Consider the following 25883-nt stretch of genomic DNA (forward strand, 5'->3'; position numbering starts at 1 on the left):
TAGGGGTCAGTGTATAAAGAATATATGGGGGGTCAGTGTATATATAATACATGGGGGTCAGTGTATATATAATACATGGGGTGATGAGGAGGCAGTGTATATTAAATGGGGGGTCAGGGGACCGTACACCAGTCTGCCTGTCTGCAAGGAGAACTGGGGGCTTCAATAATAATAATAACAGATGAAGGGGTGGATCTTAAACAGGAAGGGGTGGAACAAATTTAGCCTTGCCTAGGGCAGCACAAAACCAAAATACACCACTGCGATGAGAGTATCAGAGCAATGGTCAACCATTTTATTTGCATACTAATCTCATATCAAAAATTAAGAGTTCACGAAAGTTACTAAAATTCTCGTACGTCCGAATAAAACTTCAGAAGTGATGTAATGTGTTGTAGTGTATTTGTATTGTATTTTCGAATGACAACTGTACTGAATTATTTTTGTGCTTGTCCGACCGGATAATATCGGATAAACTGTCGTGTTTGGCTCTCGAAAAGCTGTGTACTAACAATCAGATTATCTTATGATCACTTTGAAAGAGGTATTTTTCGTACGATTTTGTGATCGTGTGTACGGGCCTTAAATCCACTAAAATAAGAGACAACCAGATTAAATCTGATTAGTTGTTATGAGATATTGCACTCGACAGCACGCGCTTTCACTAATTTGGTAAAGATCAGTAAATAAAGACAATCTAGTTTACAGAAATGAACATTAGCAAACAAATACACAGAATATTCAGGTGTAGAACAAAAATGAAAATGTTTAGGATATAGGTGGCATTGGAAATAGGATCCTCTCTTACTAGCTGACTTTCTGTCCTGTAATCCCTGGATATTGCCAACTGCCACTTGTAAACCTCCTTAAAAGTCTGATAACAGAACACTTGGCAGCACATCAAAGTTGGAGTATCAAATATCTTACTGTGTAAAAACTTTTGCCTACATGGCACGACAAGTAAATTCCTATACACTTGAACTAGATTATCTCTCTGGCCATATAAAAACATTTATGAGAGATCATAATAGGCTTAGAATTACTGTCACCAGAACTGTTCCCTTACAAGGCTGAGGTAGTGATCCTCAATGTATTCACACATGCTAACATCACCTGTCGGACTTGGCCCTAAGCATTTGTAGTGCTGGAAAGAAATGTGCTGCAAAGCAGGCAGACACAGAGATGCAAAGAGATGCAAGATTTTCCTTTTCTCCAGCAAAGAAAAGCATTTCAAATTGATTGTTTTCCCCCCTTCATTGTGGAGGGTATAACAAATCCTAAACACAGTTTTGCAACGTTGGCATGTGTTGGTAAAACCGTACATATCATCACAACTACTTGGTGTAGCCAGGTAAATTATAACCTGGAAAATAACATTTAAACAAAGTCACCCAAAATCAATAGCCAAAAGAATAAGAAAAAAGCTGCTTGCACCAAAGATAATACAATCCTCCCAGTGACTCAAAATACAAAGATTACAGCGCTCAAAAAAAACATTTAGGAAAGTCCAAATATTAGTGAACAGTTCAAAAGTGTTTCCATAAATATTGTCTGTTGAGATTTCCTCATATCCAGCTAATGGTAGAAGTGGCAACTCACCAGAAATAGATGCTGCCTCAACCAAGAGTACAGCACACACAGTAAGTAATCACTATGTGGTGTGGTCATCAAGGTCCAGTGTTTAGCTGTATCTACTCTTCTATACCACAGTGCCACAACACACAAGTTACCATAAAACCGAAAAAATCTTATAGTGTAGTACACACATTGGTAGGGAAATGTGTAGGGCAGAGCTGTCTACGTGATGTCACGCCATCACGCCTTTTCCGATGTGGCCTCAGAATCTTCAAAATGGTCAGATGAGACTAAAATTGAATGATTTGGCCTCAACAACAAATGATGTGTCTGGCGGAAATCCAATAGAGCTCAACATCCAAATAACACCATTCCTACAGTAAAGCATGGAGGTGGTAATATCCTGATATGGGGGTGTTTCTCTGCAGCAGGGACCGGAGCACTTGTCAGGATAGAAGAAAAATGAATGGGGCAAAATACTATTAAATTCTTGAGGAAAATCTACTGCCCTCTGCCAGAGAGTTGTCAATGGGAAGAAGGTTTACCTTCCAACATGACAATGACCCAAAGCACACATCAACAATGACCAAACAGTGGTTGAAGGAGAAAAAGGTGAATATCTATGCATGGCCTAGTCAGAGCCCAGACTTAAATCCCATTGAAAATCATTGGTCTGACTTAACCACTTGCCCACTGCCGTCAGTATATTTACTGCGGCAGTCAGCCCTCACAGGCAAAGCGATATAGGTCTACGTCGCTAGCCTGTGAGGCTCTGGGGAGCGAGCGTGTGCCGCCAAATGCGCGCTCCCGCTCCCGCTCGGTCACGGACACCCCCGCGCCTATACCTGGCAGACCTGATGCCTGCCGGGCACTCGCGATCGTCCATTACACCGGGAGAAAGGCAGGCGGCCAATGTAAACAAAGCCGCCTGTCATTCTCCCCTGTATAAGAATGGTGATCATATGGTTCTACTATGTAGGACCGTTGATCACTGTTCTTACAGCTCAAGCCACAGCCAATCACAGTTAGAAACATGCCCCTAGAGATACACTTAACCCCTCCCTCTCAAAAAAAGTTAACCCCTTCACTTCCAGTGTCATTTTTACAGTAACAGTGCATATGTATAGCACTGGTAACCCCAAAAGTGTCAAAAATGTCAGTCAAGGGTCCGATCTGTCCGCCGCAATGTCGCAGATCGCCGCCATTACGCGTTAAAAAAAAAAAACAACAAAAATGACAAAAATCTTTCCCTTAGTTAGTAAACGCAATAACTTTTGCGCAAATCAATCAAAATACGCTTTTTGCGATTTTTTTTTACAAAAAATATGTAGCATAAAACAAATTGGCCTAAAATGTTAAAAAATTTTGATTCTACATTTTTTTTTGGGGGGGAATTTCATATAAAAAAATGTGAAAAATATTGTTATTTTTGCAAAATTGACGCTCTTTTTTTGTTTATAGCGCATGATCAAAAAATCGCACAGGTGATCAAATACCACCAAAAGAAAGCTCTGTTTGTGGGAAAAAAAGGACATCAAATTAGTTTAGGTACAGCGTCGCACGACCGCGCAATTGTCCGTTAAAGTCACACAGTGCCGAATTGCAAAATAGGCCCTGGTCAGGAAGGGGGTAAAATCTTCCGGGGCTTAAGTGGATAAAGACTGCAGTCCACAAATGGTCACCATCAAATTCAAATTTTAATGAACTTGAACAGCTCTGCAAAGAAGAGTGGGCAAATATTGCTAAGTCTAGATGTGCAAAGTTAATAGAGACATATTCCAACAGACAAAAGACTGTAATTAAAGAAACATTTGGTTCAACAAAATCTTGGCATAAAAGGGGGGGGGGGTTCCCTTCTGTTTTCCAACTCAGTGATTCTGTTTTTTATTTTTTCTGATATGTTGGTGTTATATCTTTTACTTGGATGTTATAAGTTGCACTAGTAAATACAGCTGGATAAAACAAAAACTGCGTGTCTTTATTTCAGGCTGAAAAGCAATACAATGTGATTATTTTAAAGGGTGGTGGTTCTTTTCTATACCCACTGTATGAGGAAATCTCAATAGGCAATATTTCTGGAAACACTTATGAACTGTTCACTAATATTTAGACTTTCTTAAATGGTTTTTGAGCACTGCAATCTTTTTATTTTAAAATTATTCCATGGCAATTTAGTGGTAAGGGACAATGGATAGCTCTTCTATTTTTTTAATATGAAAGTACAACTGGCACAAAACAGTAAAAGAAAACATTTTTTTTTTTAAAATGTAGCTGTATATTTCACGCTATTACAAAAACCTACCACCAAAGAAGAAGCTAAAAAAAAAAAAAAAAATATCCCACTTCTAATAACGGCTTTTATTTAGTGGTAAATGACAATATATCCTAATTTTTTATTATAAAACAAAAACGTGCACAAAACAGTAAAAAAAAACATTTTTAAATTTAGCTGTATATTTCTTGCTATTACGATAATCTACCACCAAAGAAGAAGCCAAAAAAAAAAAAAAATCTCCCACTTCTAACAACTGCAGCAATATCTAATATGTGTAGATTATTTATTGTTTGCACCCATAGTAGGGCCAAAAAACAGTAGAGTGCATTTTGCTTTTTTTAACTTACCTAAAACAAGCTGTGACTGATACTAAATTATAAAAAAAAAATGTTTATCCTACCTAAAAATACACTGACCCGACCTCTGACTGACCATGACTTTAAACCTAAAATTGACCCGAGCTCTAACCTTGGCATGGACCTAGATCAAATTCGGATCTAGATTTATTTTTTATTTTTTTATTCTTATTTTTTTTACACACATTTTCTTTTAAAACATTTTTCTCCTCTAGCAAGAAGAAAAAAAGATACAATGTATCTTTTTCTCCACTCAAGAGGAGAAAACACACAGGGGCAGGCTGTACAGTGACTGATGAATGTGATAGCTAGTCAGAGGCTATCAAAACTATCAGGTGATCAGGAACTAGGCCTCCTGGTTCCCGATTGTTAGAAGCAGACCCAGAGCTTTTGATGAGTGTGCTGTGCAGCACACTCTCAGCACAAACACAGCTTCGTATGATTGCAGCCCCAAGGATAAAGACCCACTTCTGTGAGGTCACATACACTTGTCAGCAAGGAGTTAAAGCTGAAATTTTCTAACTAATTGCTGGAGTTCTATCAGAATACCACTACCTATCATATTCTGCAACCGGAAGTGACGTTCGGACGAGAACAACTTACTGCGCAGGCGCCATGTGTTACAACATGGCAACTTTCCAATTGGTTTCCTAATGTGACAGAACACGAAGCGGCGGCGGACATCTTCCTACACCCACCCAAGTCTTGAATTTTACATTTATCTGAGCAGTAAACTCACCTTATAGACTGAATAACAGTATTACATTTCTATTATTATTGTAATATAGTAAATATAGAGAGAAACCTGCAGGCCGAAGGTGGTGACGGCCATCTTGGTACACCCCTCACTGTTCAGCGATGAACTGATTATATAGTGAAATAGACTATTTCACTTGGTGTCGGTGAAATAGTCTATTTCAGTCTATAAGGTGAGTTTACTGCTAAAATAAATGTAAAATTGAAGACTTGCATGGGTGTAAGAAGATGTCTGCCGCTGCTTCATGTTCTGTCACATTAGGAAACCTATTGGAACGCATGGCAGCTATGTTGGAAGGCATGGCGCATGCGCAGTAAGTTTTTCCCGCCTGAGCGTCACTTCTGGTTGCAGCATCTGGTAGGTAGCGGTATTCTGATAGAACACTGGCAAAAAAAAATTGAAATTCCCTACAGCTGTACAGTGGGGTGACAGCTAAGGCCCCACATAGCTTAGCCCTCCCGAAAGCAGCTATATCACCCACTCTTATGGTTATTACTATACTGGCCCAGTACTGTATGACATTTTTTTTGCTCATACAATTAAATGATGAAAAATGTATGAGCTACACTTGTCATGACGCCTACTATACATTTATTGCTTCACAAGCCTTGTCCAAATCTCCTCAGAGAACAGATCAGCTAAAATGACTGTTATTATTGCTTTTGAAAGAGAGAGCGAGAGAGAGAGAGAGAGAGGCCACTTTGAGAATGTATGAAATAAGCTGTGGAAGATTTCCTTCACACTTAGAGTTGAGCACATGATATTACACTAAAAGGCTGTATTTTAAAACTAGTCATTCAGTAAAATTAATTTTATGCTTAAAAGCACTAGTAACATCCCCAGGATGAGAATCATACATATGAATTATTTTACCTATTTGAGAATGCAAAGTCATTCTTCATAGCCTGGACATAGCTGCTACCTGTCTGACTGCCGTATCTGTCATTTCACTATATCTGGAAAAACAATCATTTGTTTGAATATCTGTATGATTTCAAATGGGAATTTTCCAAACTATTACTTTAGCGATTTGGCATTAAATTATACATAGTAAAATATGTACCATGTGCGGTTTTGCCAACTGTTTCAGCTGCTTAGCTTACAGGATAAGCCTGACAGACTTGCAGCAAGTGAGTGCAACATAAAAGCACAATCACTGGGCACACCCTGATGCATTAACATTGTGACATTAACATTATCGCTCTGTGTGCCAGCGGGAAAATGGGAAAGATCTCCCTCTTAGCGGCTCTGCCATAAGACAACATTAACAATGTGCATTAACATTATCACTCTGTGTGCCAGCGGGAAGATGGGGAAGATCTGCCTCTTAGCGGCTCTGCCATAAGACAACATTAACAATGTGCATTAACATTATCGCTCTGTGTGCCAGCGGGAAGATGGGAAAAATCTCCCTCTTAGTGGCTCTGCTATAAGACAAGTGACATATATATGCAGACTCACACACATACACGTTTGTGTATGAGCTTTAGGGTACACATCCTAATGCAATAGGCTGTGCACACCTATGACTGTTCTGCAGAACTAAGCAGGGATTTTAGTCTATAATATACTGTATACTGTATGTAATGAGTGAAAATAACTGCCTCCATGCACATGTCCTCTCCTGCAAATACATATAGCCATCTTACCCTCAGGCACTCTGCTGCACATATTGCCCGCTGTCATACCATGGACACTCCTCTCTTGCATATACCGGCCACCTTTCTACCGTTTGCACACATCTGCACACACTGGCCACCTTCTACCAATTCTTTTCTCTAAATTCTGGGTGCCATCATACCCTTCTCATTCCTCCCCTGCACCAAACTTAGGTGGCGAACTTCAAATGTAATATAGAGCTTGTATTTTCCAAGTGTAGCCTATTACTGTCCGCCATCTACAGCTTTCTTTTGGCCTACAAATATAACTAGTCGCATTATCAGCAAGATGGTGGAAAGCGGTAGGCAAACCATGCGACCATGAAGTATGGTTGTATTTTTTTGTAAAGTATGATATAGTGCTGCACTGCCTCTTAGTGCAAAGTGACAAAATGAAATAAATAAATAAATAAGTATTTTTTATTCTATTGCACCCCAGAAAGTGGTGCTCTCTGGCCATTACGAAAACAAGGTGAATATGTGTGCAGGCACCAGCAGATGATTGATCTCCAGACCAGCAGCAAAAAAAAAGAATTTAACAGATTAATCTTAAAATGCCCAACATGTACCCTTTGTATTTTAATCTATAAGTACTGTATATCCACATAGGAATGTAAAGATAAATTACTCAAATGCAAATTTAAAGAGCAATTACTCAAAAGTGCCTTGACTCATTTGAGAACCAGCCCTATTTATACGACACAATTGGCAACAAAATTATTGCTAGATACTTAGATAAATGAGACCTAGGTTTAATAAAGTAGTCTTATACCGTCACCTCAACCCATTTTTGCGTATCCCCCCCTTAGGAAATTGTATAAGGCATCTCATGGATACATTTCTCCTTTTTGTAAAGCTTCCCCTGAAGATGCCTTGAGTTGATCCTGTGACTGGAACTGGAGGGAAAACTACTGCAACAAATCCAGGAGAGAAATTAGAGAATATGAAATGTCTATACCCTGCTGCAAAAAGACATATCATTTAAATAACACCTAACAACTGTACTCTTATTTTCTCTATCAGCTCACCCCCACAGTTATTACCTTTTGTATCACTTGACCCTCCCTCTTAGATTGTAAGCTCTAATGAGCAGGGCCCTCTGACTTCTCCTGTATTAAACTGTATTGTAACTGTATTGTCTGCCCTCATATTGTGAAGCTTTACCATATAAAAGAGAGACAATACTGTTACAATAAATAAAATACATGAGGGTTAAGAGGGCCCTGCTCAGAACAGCATACAATTTAATAGGATGGGGCAAGTGGTGCAAAAGGTTGTAACTTTGAGGAATGAGCAAATGGAAGAGATCAGTTAGAGGCGTAAAAGGCTTCCCTGAAGAGATGATTTTTCACGGATCACCTGAAGGCAGCCAGAGTAGGAGATAGCCAGATAGATTGAGGCATAGGATTCCAAAGGATGGGAGAGACTCTGGAGAAGTCCTGGAGACCAGCATGGGAGGAGGAGACAAGGAAGCTTAAGAGAAGGAAGTCTTGAGAGGTGCGGAGAGGATGGTTTGGGTGATATTTGGAGATAAGATTTATTTCACTGGGCGAGCAGAAGCCAGTGTAAGAATTGGTGTAGAGGGGTGGCACACACTGAGCAGTTGATGAGGTAGATGAGTCTGGCAGCAGGGTTCATGATAGACTGAAGAGGGGATTGTCTTTGGAGAGGTAGGCCTACTAGTGCAAGGCGAGAGATAACAAGGGAGTGAATGAGTAGCTTAGTGGTTTCATTAGTTAAAAAGGACAAATTTTAGAGATGTTATGGAGGTGAAGTCTACAAGCTTTTGACAATAATTGGATTTGGGGCTGAAAGGACAGGTCAGAGTCTAGGATTACACCTAGTTCCCTGGCATAAGGGGAGGAATTGATGGTGGCATTGCAATTTTTGATTTTGATAGAAAAGCCATAGAGGGGGGGAAGCGGAAGAGGGAAAATTATGAGCTCGGTTTTAAAGAGATTTAGTTTAAAGAAGTGGTGCGACATCCATGCTGATATGTCAGTTAGTAAATTAATAATGGGAGAGGAGACTGAAGGAATGAGGAGTAGAGAGATAGATTTGGGTGTCATCGGCATAGAGGTGGTATTGAAAGCCATGTGAGGTTATCAAATGACCAGGGGGAGAAGGTGTAGAAGAGAAGGGGTTCAAGAACAGAGCCTTGGGGTACCCCTACAGAAAGAGGAAATTGAGAGGAGGAGACACAGTGGTAGCTAACACCGAAGGAGAGCTGTGATAGGTAGGAAGAGAACCAGGATAGAGCAGAATCTTGGAGGCCAAGAGAGTTTTGAGGTGGAACGCATGGTCAAAAGTATCTAAGGCGATATCAGAATCAGAGAGGTCAAGTAGTAGGTATATGGAGCAGTGGCCATTGGTTTGAGCAGTTAGTAAATCATTAGTGAGTTTTAGTAGTTCTGTGGAGTGCTGTGAGCGAAAGCCAGACTGTAAGGGGTCAAAGAACAATATTTTCAATGAGGTAGGAATTAAAATGGTTACAGACTAAGCGTGAAGTTTAGAAGTGAATGGGGGCAATGACGTGGGTCCTAAGTCATTCAGGCTGGTGGTGTCCAGTGAGGGCTTTTTGAGTATGGGAGTATTCTTTCTAGAAGCATGTTTCTTGTCAGCACTTGAGACACTTGTGCTGCATCTCACTTTTCAGCCCTGCTGTACCGCCAGTGAGAGCGGCTGATATCAAGTCAAAGTCAGGTACTTCCACTACTTGCATTTATAAATATATTTATTGATGTATTAATTATTACAGACCTTCAATAATTTGTGTCTTTTATATCTGCCTAGAGTTCTTCTTTAAAATTATTTATTTTGTGTATAAAATGTGAGGTTTTGGTTGTGCAGAATGAATAATTACAGAATTCAGTACAACAGTATATTAGCAACTCAACAAAGAATGCGTTCAGTAAACTGATCACGATTCATGCCCAGTCACAGCTAAATAACATTTTAATTTGACTAAACAAATTATAGAACATCACCCTTTCTCACTGAATTTACAATCAACTGATAGAAAAATTAATCTTTAGTTTAAAAACCCAGGTATTTTGACAGACCTAGTACTAACATGTACAAAACACAATATTGTTAAATAGTGCCAGCGCTCTGATGTATAAGCCAAACCAAACACACTCTGGCTGTATTCAATGTCAGACATGACGTAGATTGCTTGTCTTGCTGTGTGTGAACAGGTAAGAGATTCCTCTGAATGTTCTACTTAGTTAAGGTTCACACAATATACTCATTGATAAATACATTGAATAAACTTATATGCAAATATTGCAGCGCTTAAAAGGACAATAAGGTGCAAAAGCATTAAAGTGCACAAAATATATATAAAATATGACAGGATATAACGGGATATAAAATATGCCTAAACAACTGAAAAAAACAGGTTCAAAGGAAAAGTTCATTCAGGTACTAATTTAAAGTGTCCCAGTGCAGTAATAAGCCATTATGGTCACACATGCAGATGTATCCTCCACCGTATAGGCAAATTGCAAACTCACCAGAGCCCAATGCTGTCTAAGTTATAAGACAGCAATAAGGTACAGTATGTATCCATAGAACTCATGATCTTGGAAAGCCTGGACCCGATGATATCAAATACCGAGATTTTCCTCCAACAGAGTGGATTGCTCAACATGCCATATGAGAGAGTTTAAATAAAAACAAAAGGCCCATGGTGTAGTACGAAAATAAAAATGTAATAAAACACATCTGACAAGCCAGTACAGTGTAAATTGGATAAAAAACAATGATAAAAGAAAGGACTCACATCAAAAGCCACCACTTCAAGTATGGAGTGATGGCTGGACCTTAAGCATTGAAGTAATAGCTCTACGGCCGTTTCACGTCAAACGCGTCATTAGGAGCTTAATGGGCTGTGTATCTTCGAATACCATATGGTTTTGTAGAGAACATTAATCTGCTCACAGTTTAAATAGAACAAGTCCCTTTTGCCCAGAGCTTCCAGGTATGATGGAGCATGTGACCCAGGAGGCAGTGCTCTGGCCTGAGCTGCCAATCACCAGACCCAAGCACAAAAGGAAGAATTGTATCTAAACCCAAGAGCAAAAATTGATAGTATTGCAGCATACAAGTCCTTAGATATGGTGACTGCCTTCGTTTTATTTTTTCATACTTTTTTCCTTTACTTTACACTAGTAATCCTGCCATTAACACATTTCTTGTCCTATGGTGACAACCATACTGAGCAATGTTGTCACCCTAGGACAGGGAGTGTGTTATGACTACATAACACCTACCTCTTCTCTATAGCAGGGATAGCAAACAGATAGCAGGGAACAATGCTAACTGATAACAGGCCTTGGGTAAAGGAGTTCGTTTTCCAAAAGGCAAACAAAACAGACTGTTTTCTTTGCAAGGGAAGTTGCACTTTGCAAGGAATTTTCTCCCAGAGTTTAGGTATAAAGAATAACCCAGATAGCAAGGATAAATTGCCACACATTTATTGCAGTGTTGAATTGCAAGTCTGTACATTTTTACTGGCAAGTTGTACACTTGCAGAGCACTTGAAGCACAATTTCTAGATGACACTTTTCCAATTTGTAGCAAATTTTGCGTGGCAAGTCTCTAGCAAGAGCAAAGTTGCAGTGGTAAGTCTACAGCAAGAGCTCTGCAAGTCTACACCATGAAAATTCAGCCACAGTGACCCCTGTGGTGGGATGACTATTGCACAACATAACTGAACCAGAACTTGCAGCAGACTTGCAGAATGTTTGCAAAGAAAGTTGATCTGGAGTCATGCAATGCAGACTTGCTGCAATTGTGCAACAAACTTGTGAAGCCTGGAAAGTCTAGCAAGTCATTTTCAAACTTGCAGCTCAATTGCTTGCTATCTGAGAAGGTGAAAGCCTGCTGACTTCCATTATCTAATCATGTGCAAGCAAAAATGCATTTTTTTTTTTACATTTTCTTTGCATGTTGTTGGGTATTCTTTAAAAAGTGAAACTTCACACATTAAGCTCTGGAAAAAATTCCCTTACAAAGTGAGCAGCCTATTTGTCTTTCATAAATCAACCCCAAAGAGCACAGGAAGATATCCGCTCACAAGATTTCTGATTACATAAACAGCTATTTTTTTTGCACTTGTCAAACAGATAACAATAAAATATGTTCAACACGATCATTAACAGACCAAAAGGGAGCAAATAACATTTATTGTTGGAGTTTATATACAGTCATGTCTGTGTATGCTTGGACACCACCTGACATGGAGCTTACCCAGGCTAAGGACACATAAAAATGGAAGAGCTGGGGAACGTGGCAAGGGTTAAGCCCCGTACACACGCACCGATTGTTGGCCGTAAATTTTCGGCCAACGTCCGATCGGCCGATTGTCGGGTTGTTAGTATGATGCTTCCGACAACCGACTCCGACTTTTTGGCCGAACAAAATCTGGTGTGCATGCTATAAAATTTTTATTGGCCATTCCTCAGTCAGTACAGATTTCGGCCGACAAAAATGTGATGATCAAGACTGGGCATGCTCAGAGAAGAAAAAACACACGGAAAGTCAACCATCACATGACATCACTTCTGCAGTTGGTTGTTGTTGGCCGACAAAATTCGTGTGCAGTCTAGAGCACATTTCAACCAACACAACAACACTGGACAAAAGACGGCCGATCCGTCGGCCAACAATCGGTGCGTGTGTACAAGGCTTTAGTATCACTGGATGGGAGGTTCTTACATAGAACATGTTGTTTTGCCTTAAAAGGACAAAGTGACAGCCTCTTAAAGCAGTAGTAAACCGTTCCAAAATGTATTTTATTTTTTAAACCCAGCAAGGTTAAGGGATAATATGTTAGTATGCATCGCATACAAGCACATTAGGCAAGACTTACCTTAAAACAAAGCCCTCAAGTGCCTCTCTGTCATCTTCACCTGGTCATCCTCCTGGGTCCACATCATTCAGCCGTCTGAGTGGCATGCACGTGGAAGTCACGAACCACGGCACCAAGCTCTGAAGGGACGGAACAGTGATGTCACTGCAGTAAGAATATCTCCTAAACCTTGCAGGAGATATTCACTGTACCCACAGGTAAGCCTTATTATAGGCTTACCTGTAGGTACAAGTACCAAAAAAGGTTTTGCTTACACTTTAAAGTGCATCAATTATTCCACTGGTGGTAGCCATTTTGTACTGAAGCAGGATTTGTAAGAATTAACCAGCTGGCCTCAATGGATTATAGTTAATATCAATGGTGTAAATCAGGCTGGGGTGCATTGAGGTCTCTTCAGGGGTGGCTTGGCAAAATGCCTAAAAATTCCCCAAAAACTATAGACAAGCCAGCGAGTGGATGAAGCCTGGCTTTAAGTAACACAAAGCCACAGGTTTTTATTGTACACCATTACGACCTTATAGCTGCCAGCATCCTAACAACCAATTTCATCATTGGATGATAAGGTGGATGCCGGTCAACTATACAGCATCTTTTTTTGACCCTCCTCTGCCCCTCTCTGTCAGCACTGATGGAAAAAAATAAATGAGAAGAGAAACATTGGAATACTAGTCAGTACCAGTTTGCAATGGTGTATTTGTTTTAGAAGAATAAATCACCTCTAACATTGGGAGTACTGTGTGTGGATTTTGCTAGGTTATGTAAAACTATTGGAATAGTTTTTACATTTTGGAATTGGGTGCCTTGAGATTGTCCATAATTTAAAAGGGTGCCTCGAGATTGTCCATCATTTTAAAGGGTGCTTCGAGACTGTCCATAATTTAAAAGGGTGCCTCGAGATTGTCCATAATTTAAAAGGGTGCCTCGAGATTTTCCATAATTTAAAAGAGTGCCTGGAGATTGTTCATAATTTAAAGGGGTTCCTTGAGATTGTCCATAATTTAAAAGGGTGCCTGGAGATTGTTCATAATTTAAAGGGGTTCCTTGAGATTGTCCATAATTTAAAAGGGTGCCTCGAAAATGTCCATAATTTTAAAGGGTGCCTCGAGATCGTCCATAATTTAAAAGGGTGCCTCAAGATTGTCCATAATTTAAAAGGGTGTCTTGACTGAGAAAAGATTGAGAAACACTGCTGTAAATAATGGTTACTATATTGTGATTAGAAGATCCATATTCTGGTTGTATACTTTACAATCTGATTGTAGAACACCCTTTATTTACTGATAATATGTGGTGTTAGAACCTAAATTAAACAATCCATTTGGTTTTTATCAGATAGGCCAAATATAAATGAGTTTGTACAGTCAGAACGTAATGTGTCGCCAGTCCTAAGGTACCTCTGGCTGCCTGTAAAGAAAGAACTTAATACTCACCTGTATTTCCACTCGCCTCATTAACCTTTACTCTGTTGAAAAGCTACAACTGCAAAGGAATCTTCTGCATTCATCACACTTTTGGGTATGTCTAATGCCATGTTGCAGGCTGTGGATCCATCTGCTGTCCCCTACACCCCCTATGTTGTCCTGTACTGATATATTAGTCAGTATACGGAACCACAGAGTTTAGAGGGGACCAGGCATCCAACATTTTTGGAAGTACTGGGTGCTGAAGAATCCTTAAAGTCCATAGTTCTACATTATATTTTTTTACTGCACATTACTGCAACGCAACTGTGTGAAGCCAATCTAAATGAGGCAACAAACACACATATAGGGTGTTATACAGGTGAATGCTTTACAAATAATAGTTTCATTGGCATACAAAGCACTACATGTCACCATGAATAATATGTTTGCATGAATTCTACAAATAATATGCCCTAAAGCTAAATAACAGCCTCAGATAAAAAAAAGGAAAGCCCTGTAACAATGCAGTATAGGAAACAGGCCGCCGGTATGTCCACCAAGCCATACACCTCTACATGTAAAATGTAAGTTACAAGTTGTAATTCTGAATTTTCATTTTAAATCGAAAACACTCCAACATCTATTTGACATTTTTAAAAATTGACAAGTGCCCAATGTATGCTTTTCAACTCACTGATATCTATACATTCTATGTGAAAGCAGGAATATTATATACAAAAGGTATTTGACATAATGAGGAAAAGCCACAAATAGCTTTGCCATAATGCAGTTACAGTCATCGCTATGACATTTTCTTACAACCGAGACACATATAATAGAATTTTAAAACATTTCAGTTTCAGAAAACAGATGCATGGTGCTTCTTACCCCTTCCAAAGGCATCCTTTTCTTTGGAAACAGCCTGTAGTTTGATTCATGGTTTGATTTCTGCTCACGAGTCCTTCTGAAGGAGTCCTGGGCAAAAAGCCCTCCCATTCTTTGAAAGGAATTTTTTCTCATCAGGCCTTTCCCATTTTTTATACCTTCCAGTAGGCGTACTAACAACAAGTTTGCTGGCAGCTCTTCTATGCTGCAATGTACTGGGGTCCTGCATTCTGGACACCTTAGCTCTTTTTTAGCTTTCAGAATCCGCTGCAAGCATGGTTGACAGAAGGTATGCTGACATGGCAACACCTTCGCAGTAGCATCCAATTTTCCCAAGCACACCGGGCAGTCCAGGAGATCAAGAATGACCAAATCATCCATGTTGGTTGATCAGAAGATCACATCAATATATCCTGCCATAAAAATAAATAAAGAAATAAATACAAACAGATCAGGTGCTCAATTCACTATGTAGATCTAATAATTCTTGAAATAGGAAGTCAATCGCTATGGGATATGAAGGAGTTGTTATCGTGCACTATAAAGCCATTCCTCATGAGACACTTTGCAGATGTGCACCTTAGTTTTATAGCTTAGTTTCAAGTGAGTCATTTGTGATTCACAAATACAAAAGAATTTATAAAACGCTGCTGCTTTCTCTTCGTGTGCCTGTCAGGATCAGAGCTGTGCTTTGTAGAAACACTATGCCACAAGTACATGTTCCTTGCAGCACAGAGGTAATGTAGAAATCAGCAGCCCTAGTATTTTCTATGGCCATAAAACGCAGCAATCTTTATGTACTGTATTTAAAGTATAACTAAAGGCAAAACTTTTCTTTCGATTTTGGACAAGTGGAGATGGATTAGAAAACCTAATAAGTTTTATTTGCTGTCTTGGGAGATTCATCCTCTTTATTTCTCTTGTTTACCATTATCATTGAAAGTGAAAGTAAAAGAAAATCCCAAATTTATGGTTGTCCCCAGAAAAGTAATGGTAGGGAAATCTTCCAATGGAGACACTAGTTCTGATGACCTGGGGGGCACAAGGGATTGCCTTATTTGCAGGGATTTTTCTCCCACTTCCAGTTTTGGCTATGGGAAATCTTTCCAAAGGGACAAAGTTACTTTTATTGGGGTTTCGTTGTCTTTCTCCTGATCAACTGTTGGTATAGGATTGTATATATGGGATTGTAGATGTGTGTGTGTGTGTGTGTGTGTGTATGTACAGCATGTGTATATATGTGTACAGTATGTGTATGTACTGTATGTGAATATATATATATACATATATATATATATATATATATATATATATATATATATATATATATAGAGCACCCTCTTAAGTAGGTTCTAGGATAATGCATTAAGTGGCTCTTTCTGCTCATTAGGAGAGCCTGATCTGTTAGTTGTTCCTGTCTTGTGTTTCTAGGTGTGATTCACTGGGTCTGAGGGAGTGTCCCCACTGTGTCCAATGAGGGAGCTTGTTGGATAGTGGAGGAAACCCAGCCAGTGACACATCGTGTTTTATGGCAGTCCCAGTGGGAGGGCATTGCTGCAATGCATCCTGGGATTGGCCAAAAATACGGAGGGAGCATGTGACAGGGTGTCTTTTGGCGGGAGCAAAGTCCCAGAAGGAGGTGGATGGCTGTCTCTCCTCCTGCAGAGTGAGGAAGGTGGTCCAGGCGGTCGGCCTAGGGACCAGGAGTGGAGCTGGGCTGCAGAGGATCCAGTGTGCTGACCAGTCGAGCTGTTGGACAGAGGACTTTGGGAAAAACAGTATCGTGAGTACTGAGGGATCTACCTAAGGGTCTGCCTAAGAGAGGGGACCACTCCAGAGAAGTCAGGGGATCAAGGAGCCAGCTCACTCAGAGTGTTACAGTAAAGGGGGTGCCAAGTGGTTAAACCCTGAAGATAGGGATAAAGAGGGCACCAGGAAGAGCCCTGAAGTTGTTCAGCAGTACAGTCTACCTCAGAGTACAGCTTGACTCAGGATAGAGTTTACCTCAGGAAGCTTAAGCAAAACCTTTCACAGCCAAGGGCAAAGTGAAGCAGCGGCCTAGCCGTGACTAGCTCAATTTTTAGCGTTACTCAGCGTTAACCAGAATCTATTCAAGTCGTCCCTGCCTATTGTGCATAGTTCTAGTTGAAGTATCCCACTCATCCCTTCTCCTATCCAAGTTCCAAATAAAACATAAAAACTAAAGATACCGGGCTGATTCTTGTCTGAGGTAAAACACTTGGGAAAATGCCTCAATTACAAAGAGTATTATTAAAGAGTAAACGTAGCGCAAGAACTACTTTTGGAAATCGGTGCGACGCCACAAAGTTGCCGCCAATAGGCTGCAATTTGACGTGCGTTTTGACATGTCAAATCGCCCCGATGTAAACAGGGGCTGAGTCTGTAGGGTTCAATATTGAGTTGGCCCACTCTTTGCAGCCATAACAGCTTCAATTCCTCTAGGAAGTCTTTCCACAAGGTTTCGGAGTGTGTCTATGGGAATGTTTGACCATTCTCCCAGAAGCGCATTTGTGAAGTCAGGCTTCCATCTAATTCATCCCAAAGGTGTTCTATTGGGTTGAGGTCAGAACTCTGTCCAGGCCAGTCAAGTTCCTCCGACCCGAACTTGCTCATCCATGTCTTTATGGACCATGCTTTGTGCACTGGTCCAGATTATTTGGTAGAGGGGGGATTATGGTGTGGGGTTGTTTTTCAGGGATTGGGCTGAGCTCCTTAGTTCCAGTGAAGGGAACTCTTAAGTCGTCAGCATACCCAGACTTTTTGGACAATTTCATGGTCCCAACTTTGCGTGAACAGTTTGGGGATGGCCCGTTTTTGTTCCAACGTGACTGCGCACCAGTGCACAAAGCTAGGTCCATAAAGACATGGATGTGTGAGTTTAGGGTGAAGGAACTTGACTGGTCCTGACCCCAACCCGGTATAACACATTCAGAATGAATTAAAGCGGAGACTGCGAGCCAGACTTTCTCGTCCAACATCAGTGACTAACCTCACAAATGGGCTTCTGGAAGAATAGTCAAACATTCCCATAGACACACTCCTAAACCTTGTGGACAGCCTTCCCAGAAGAGTTGGAGCTGTTATAGCTGCAAAGGGTGGGCCAACTCAATATTGAACCCTACGGACTAAGACTGGGATGCCATTAAAGTGGTTGTAAAGTCAAAAGTTTTTTTTTTTATTATCTTAATGCATTCTATGCACTAGGATAAATAGCCTTCTGTGTGCAGCAGCCCCCCTCAGCCCCCCCAATCCTTACCTGGTCTGCATCTCTAGCCAGCGATGTCCACAAGTGCCTTGGCTGTCCGGTACTCTCTCTCCTGATTGTCTGAGACACAGCAGTGACACCATTGGCTCCCACTGCTGTCAATCAAACTCAGTTAGCCAACCAGGAAAGAGAGGGGGCGGGGAGGAACAAGCTGCTTGCTATGGGGGCACTCATCAGTAGGGAGGGGTGTGGAGCTTCAGCCAGAGACCGAGAAGAGGAGGATCTGGGCTGCTCTGTGCAAAATCACTGCACAGAGCAGGTAAGTATAATATTTTTGTTATTTTAGTAGAAAAAAATCAGCTCTCACACAGTGTGTAACTGCAACTGGTTGAGCTAGATGGACTTGTGTCCTTTTTCAGCCAGACTAACTGTGTAACTATCTACCTATATAACTCCCCCTTAATCTAAAATGAAAAAAAAGTTTTGCCTATGGTTCATCTGCTCTCCTGATTTTCTTAGTAATCTACAAACCCAATTCCAAAAAAGTTGGGACACTGTACAAATTGTGAATAAAAACAGAATGCACTGATGTGGAAGTTTCAAATTTCAATATTTTATTCAGAATACAACATAGATGACACATGCTATTCAGGAACACAGATCTCCATGTTCCTCTTTTGAGTATATCCCTCAAACAGTTGGAAAGCACTCCCTAGGAGCACACTTAACCCTTTGATCACCCCAGTGTCATTAGTACAGTAAGAGTGCATATTTTTAACACTGATTACTGTAATAATGTCATTGGTCCCTTCAAAAGTGCCAAAAGCATCCGTTAGGTGTCTGATCTGTCCACCGCAATGTCGCAGTCCTGCTAAAAATCACTAATCTATCCCCTAGTTTGTAGACGCGATAACGCGATAACTTTTGTGCAAATCAATCAATATACACTTATTGGGATTTTTTAGGGAAAAACATGTATCAGAATACATATTCGTGTAAATTGATAAAAAAATTAGATTTTAAATTTTTTTATATTGGATATGTTTTATAGCAGAAAGTAAAACATATATATATATATATATATATATATATATATATATATATATATATTTCTTTTTTTTTTTTTTTCCAGAATTGTCGCTCTTTTTTTGTTTATAGTACAAAAAATAAAAATCACAGAGGGGATCAAATACTACCAAAAGAAAACTCTATTTGTGGGAAAAAAAATTAATTCAAATTTATTTGGGTACAGCGTTGCACAACCGCGCAAGTGTCAGTTAAAGTAACGCAGTGCTGTATCGTAAAAAATGGCCTGGTCATTAAGGGGGTAAAACCTTCCAATCCTTCAGTGATTTATCGATACAGAGGCACTTGGGCTGATTTACTAAAACCAGTTAAAAAAATTCACCCAATAAATGACATAAAATTCACTTCAATTATCCAATCATGTGAAAAGCAAATTCCTGTTATTTCATCTACACACAATGGACTTTGAAAGTAAACAGGAGTTTGCTTTTTACATGATTAGATAATTGAAGTGAATCTTCACACAATGGACTGAGTTAGGATTCTTTAGTAATTCAGCCTCACTGTGCTGTCAGCTAAAAGTGGAAGTCAGAAGTACAATGGAGTTCTGTCAGATCACCTAAGTACTTTTCTGAATTTGCAGTGTTTTCGAAGGGATGCTACAAAAGAAAGTGTGCATGTATTGCCGAATTGTACTGCATGTTTTTTTTTTTTTTTAATTCTGCCCTTACAAACACTTTTAGCTATGGCAGTGCCCAGGTCTTTGACAAAGGAGATACCAAAAATAATGGCATAAAAAATTAATAGAAAACCACTATAAAGAAATTATTTTTTCCAGTAATTATGTTTGTACACCACTAGAACCACTACAGACTGAAGGGATTCAGTTGAAGTTTCTACTTTAAGGCTGGGTTCACATATATGCGAATTGGATGCGGGTTTCTCTGCATCCAATTCGCATGACAGAGGAGTGTGACTGGGGGTGGGCTTCCCCCGCCAGAACACACTGATCAGCGCTCTCTGGCATTGGCTGAGAGTCCTGATCGGAAGTTGTTCGGCTGCTGGTTTTCCAGCAGGCACGTCCGACAGAAGCCGGCTTCTGTCAGACAGACTGACATACACATGGGCTGAATGTCCCCCGTTTTTTTTTTTTTAACCGGCAAATGTCTCCAGACATTTGGCCCATGTGTACCTGGCCTTAGGCTGGCCATACATGCTCAATACTCTTGTAAAATTTTCCTTTAGATTTACAAAAAAACATTTAATATGAGGTCTACTCTAAACAATTTTCAATTGTATCCAATTAAGCAGGCCCTTGCACTACATCGTTTAAGGTAAATCTAAAGGAAAATTGAACATGTATGGCCAGCCTAAAGGGCCATACACACTATAAGATTTTCTGAAGACTTTTTCCTTCAGATTTACCTTTTCTATGTAGTGCAAGGGCCTGCCAGATTGCATACAAATTGAAAGTGTTTAGGTTTGACCTCATATTATATGGTTTTGGTAAATGTAAAGGAAAAAGTCTTCTGAAAATCTTATAGTGTGTATGGCTCATTAGTCTAGCACCATAAATCAACAGGATTAAAACTGTATTTACTTCACCTGCTCTTTGTTCTAACTGAGAGCAGCCAGTGTATGCCTAACAGGTAATTATGCACCACACCTATTATAAATGTTTATATACACTACATACACACATAATTAAAATACATGATAAATAAGTTTCTGTTTCAAAAGGCTTGAATTTGCAGATGACAACTGACATGAAATCAAGGAAAAAGAATATTAGAAAAAAAAAAAAAAGAACAGAAGATGTACACAAAAACATGTTGAAACAGCAGTAGTAAGGAGTGGAAGTTAAACATTCCATCCTCATGTGTAAAGAGCAGTATGAAAGATATCAGCCAGAATAAAATTAACAATGGATTCCAGCCAGGGCTGGGTGTTTTTATTATTTTAAAACTGTAAACCATCTAAATAATTTGAACATCTAATATACAGTATATCCTCATGGTTATTTGCTAACTGATACTGCTTCCCACTGCCCCAGTCAAGTCCATCTGAGGTATCCATACATTTGCAACATCACCAAATTGTGTCAGCAGACCCAAAACTTTTGAGTTAGGTGTTAACATCTGAACTCAAATGATACTATAGCATAAAGTCATGTTAATATATGACATAACAAAACATGATCTAACGTGTTTGGCATGGAGGAACTATAGATTCCTGCGAGTCCTGACCTCAACCCTACTGAACACCATTGGGATGAATTCTAATGCGGATTGAAAGTCAGCTGTTTTCATCCAACATCAGTACCTGATCTCACAAATGCTCTTTTGGCTGAATGTATACAAACACTTACAAGCACACTCCAAAATCTTGTGGAGTACCCTTCCAGAAAAGTGGAGGCTGTCTCCCACAAAGAGTGGCAAATCCTTGGTAAGGCTTAACCCCGGTTCACACTTATGCGATGCGGGAAGGCTGCGAATCCGCAGCCTGTTCCCGCATCGCAAACGCACCCCCGGCAGTTCACACTGCCATATGCGATACGCTGGGGGTGTCAATGTAATCTTAACGACATCCCCAGTTTGATCGCATATCGCAGTGCGATCTTGCAGTTCGCACAGGATCGGATCGCACAAGTGTGAACCGCTGTGCGATCCGATCCTGATGCGGCTGCCAAAAAGGGTCCTGTGCGTGTTTGCTGCGGGTGCGGTGCGAATTTAGCCATACAAAGTGTATGGCTAAACTCGCACCGCACAGCCGATCGCATGTAATGAAGGAGCAGTGCGCTCCGACATTACATGCGAACGCCACACCCGCATGAATGTGAACCGGCTCTAATGGTTTTAGAATTGGATGTCCAATTGGCAATGATTGTTTGGTGTCTGCACATGTTGGCCATATAGTCTAGGAGTTTGTGGGTTCAGAAAATAAATGAGAAAATTATAAAATTAGCATTCAGGTTCAAATTATATATTCAACATAGTAAATTTGAATTCTTTAAGTTTTGAAGCATTATTATCTTTTTTTAGGTTTTGGAAAAAATGGAGAAGATCTAAAAGTTATTTTTGTTACTATCTCTCTCACTACTAGGGGATATTATCCTTTATTTTCTGTCCTGGTGACACTACAGTAAGTGAGAAAAAATCTTACAAAGGCACAGACAATAACAAAACCCAAAACAGATTCTAACTGTCAGGAGCATCTAGTGCTCCTGCTCCTCATTCCAGCATCCTGGTTTTGGCCGTGGCATTCTCCTTGTCTGTCTGCCCACCTGCAAGGTGATTAATGTGGCCGGATTCTGGGTGGAGACCAAACCTGATCTAAGCCAGCCAAGCCTGCAGTCTCATGTTTATGATAGTGTGTGTAATACGTACAAGCTCCCTGTCTGTCTGACCTGCTGTGCTGTTTGGATTCACCTGTTTATGACCTCAGATATCGAATATTCTCTGAACTCTAAAATTATTTTAGTCACTTATTACTGGGTTGTATAGATTGGTTTTATACTCAATGCCCATTGTTTTAGTAAAGATTGTATCATTTGTTATGAGCACTTCACATATTATGTTTTGAATATACTGATCATGTGGTATGGTGTTTGCACCATTTAGTGGCAGCTGCTCCAGCACTAGTATTTGGACTTCCTTAAATGGATAGTGTCATATAGAAATATGTCCCTTTGAGCAGGGATTTTTTTAATGTTATTATTATTATTGATTGACCCAACTATTCTGAACCTTGCCTGCCTTGTACCTGGACTGTCATTGAACCACTTTGCCTGTTGCCTGTCTGCCAACTGCAATTACCCATTCTCTTTGTTCAGTTTGCGCCTGCCCCGGCATGGCGGCCATGCACTATAGAATTGTGTATAAGACCTAGGGGCAACCGAAAACCGGTAAGCCTGCTTGCCTTATGGGAGAGTGGGTTGCTATAGGTGAAGAACACAGAAGCCAGCTGTAGTGTCTGACCACCCGCGTTATGGGTAAGCATGACACTAACCCTTTCCCTTCTTTGAGTGCAAAGTATTTTTACTGATGTCTGTGATTGTGTAATTTTTGGGAGTAGAATAAGCATTCTGAGATTTAATTCTTTACCTAATGGAAACCTGCACTAAGAGGAATACGGAGTTGTGGCTGCTCACTTCCTTCAGAAAATTCTTGGCGTTCTCTGGCTTCAATTTTTTCTGAAACAGTTATCTAGAACAAGCTTGCAGATCAAGAATGTCAGGTTGAAGCCATAATTTGAGCTTGATTTAAAATCAGCACACAGAAGGGAAAAATGGAGTAAAGAATTTAAAAAGAGTTTTTGAAAAAAGTTTTGAAATCTGCCCTTACTTCTGCTCGATTATGAGTATATTTATAAGCTGTATTGCCATGCTACATGTTTTCAAGGTTGCACAAGAATAATTCCTAAATGCTTTAAGGGCCTCTGCTTTCATTAATTTTATATTTTTTTGAGAGAAGGGGGGGTAAAGTAATTCTCTAGGAAAAAAGTGCAGATTTTAACATGTGTGTGAAAAATATTTTTCTACCCTAGAAAAAAGTTTAACACAACCTTAAAGTGTTACTAGACCCAGGACCCTGTATTCTCTATATCTGGTCTCCCACAGTACACAGAATATGAAATGCCAACATTTTAGTAAATTTAAACTGCTAAATACCTTTTCTCATCAGCAATATATAGCAATCTTGTGACTTCTATAAGTGCCTAGTTAAAACTTGTAGGAGGAGTTTTCATTCTCTTCTTACTGTCCTATGAGGCTGCAGAACCCCTGACACTCTGGACAGTGCTGATTGGCCCTGTGCTGATCACATGCACTCTCCCAAGAAAAAAAAAAAACTCTCTAGCAATCCACCCCAAACTGAGCATGTGCAGCCTGACTCCAGTAACTTTGTCTTATCCGGACATGTTATGGGGACAATGCAAGAAGGGGAAAATCTGTGCACACAGGACCAAATAGCCTTTTTACACAATGCAGAGGATTAACCCCTTGGGTTCCACAGTGAGTATAACAAGCATGCCTTATTGCATATACAGACTGATTTTACTGTTGTGGGTTTAGTAACTGTTTAAACTTCATTTTTAGAATGTAACATGTTAAAATAATTGAATCAAGACCAGGTTTTATAAGAAAATTCCAGTGATATCAGTGATATATGGAATTTATGCCTTACCCTAAAATTGTGACCTATTTTGGCATACAAGACGGGCTATCCATTATCTATGTACCAACTTCAATAGAATTCAAAATTGTTTTAGGGAATTGCCTTCAATGCATCATAATTAGCAACTGCTGTCAACATAAGAAGCATGCATTAATGTACTTTTATATGCTAACTAGGGAGAAATTAAGTAATTTCAGAGAAGCAGGTTTTGGAGTCAGCAAAATTTTACCTAAACAGAAACTCCTAATTTTACTAAGGCAACATTTGCTTGAACAAAACTCCTTTCTTTTTTCCTGTATTTATGGTGTGTTTTTAGGGTGTCTGCAGACGTTAATGGTATTTCATTTCTCTTTGAGTTCTGTTTTTTTCTGGGGTTCATTTTTCTCTTCAATTGTGTGGTTTTTTTTTTTTTTGGTTTTTTTTGTGGGAAAACGTTATAAAATAATGTGGCTAATAAATAAGAGGCCATTTTTTTGCTCATCCCCAATGCCAATATACCAAAAGCAGTGCTCTCTAAATATGACACAAGGGTTTTTTTTTTTAAATATTATATTTTTATTAAAATAATTTAATTTTATAATACAGTAAATGGATAGAAGGTGTTTTGACGCAGACTGCTGGGAATGCCACTACTGGTCATTAAACTTTTTTATACCAAAAATTTAAATTCTGGGTTCAGCTATTTTGTGCAACAGGAAATAAAATAAATATTTGGAAAGTTTTTGGTTTGTTCACAAAGATAGCTTTTCATTACTACATCTCATAAATGTGTAGCAACCTACGGGTAGGTGCTAGGTAAAGGTATAGTGGGCCTTGTCTGCCTAACAGCAGGGCTGTGATTTATTTAGTCAGGTTTCCAGGTGTGCCTGCTGAAGGGGGAGTCTCCCCACTGGTTCCTGTGAGAGGTTTCTCATAGGGCGGTGGAGGAAACCCAATCAGGGGACATATCCAGGCTTGTAACTACCCCACAAGGCAGATTGTGCTGCAAAGGATCCTGGGAGTGGGTATAAGTTTAGTGGTGGCACATGACACAATGTCTTTGACGGGAGCAGAGTCCCAGGGTGGAGAGTGCGGCTGTCTCTCCTCCTGTCTGAGGAAAGAGGATGATTTGAGGTGTCGCCTCAGAATCCAGAAAGTGCTGAGTTACGCTGAGGGGATGCGGTGTGCTGAGAACCTGCGGAAAGCGAGAGGCATCCAGTCCCAGGAAAGCCTACACAGGTCGTGAGTACTGAGGATTGCCCCTGGGGGTCTGACAGAGTTAAAGGAGACCACTCTGGAAGAGGTTCTGGGATCCAGTGCCAGCTAGTGGAAAGGAGGTACCTAGGTTGAAGACCCTGAAATTACAGAGGTACCGAAAATTTCAAGGTTAAAGGGGGCACCTACTATTGGGCCCTGAATTGTACAGAGTGTGCCAGTTGGGATTTACAGTTCTACAACATGCTACCTCAAGCCAGAGCAAGGGGGGAGGAAAGTATTCAGTGACTTGTTGCAGTGTAACAGTGTCAGTGTCTTCTACAATTTCACAGTCCTGGATCTTTTGATCTTTGAGTCAAGAATTCAGCACTTCTATTAAGCTACAGAGTATTCGCAGAGTTAGTGAGCACTGGCTGGGGTCAAGGAAGCGCCAACGAGCATTTTTCAGGAACCAAGTCCCAAGTGTATATAGTTGAAGC

General features: G+C 40.0%; 1 protein-coding gene across 2 annotated transcripts in view; it reads right to left on the reverse strand.

Annotated features, from left to right (window-relative positions):
* The window catches only part of SH3RF2 (SH3 domain containing ring finger 2), a 235406-nt gene that overhangs the window by 204857 nt on the left and 4666 nt on the right, over positions 1-25883 (reverse strand). For both annotated transcript variants that reach the window (XM_082254246.1, XM_082254245.1), the window contains exon 2: positions 14788-15197. In XM_082254246.1, coding sequence (XP_082110372.1) covers positions 14788-15165 — 378 coding nt within the window. In that variant the 5' untranslated portion in view covers positions 15166-15197. The remainder of the gene's footprint in view (positions 1-14787; positions 15198-25883) is intronic.

Source organism: Pelophylax lessonae (assembly GCF_965119305.1).
Source record: "Pelophylax lessonae genome assembly, chromosome: 4".
NCBI lineage: Eukaryota > Metazoa > Chordata > Amphibia > Anura > Ranidae > Pelophylax > Pelophylax lessonae.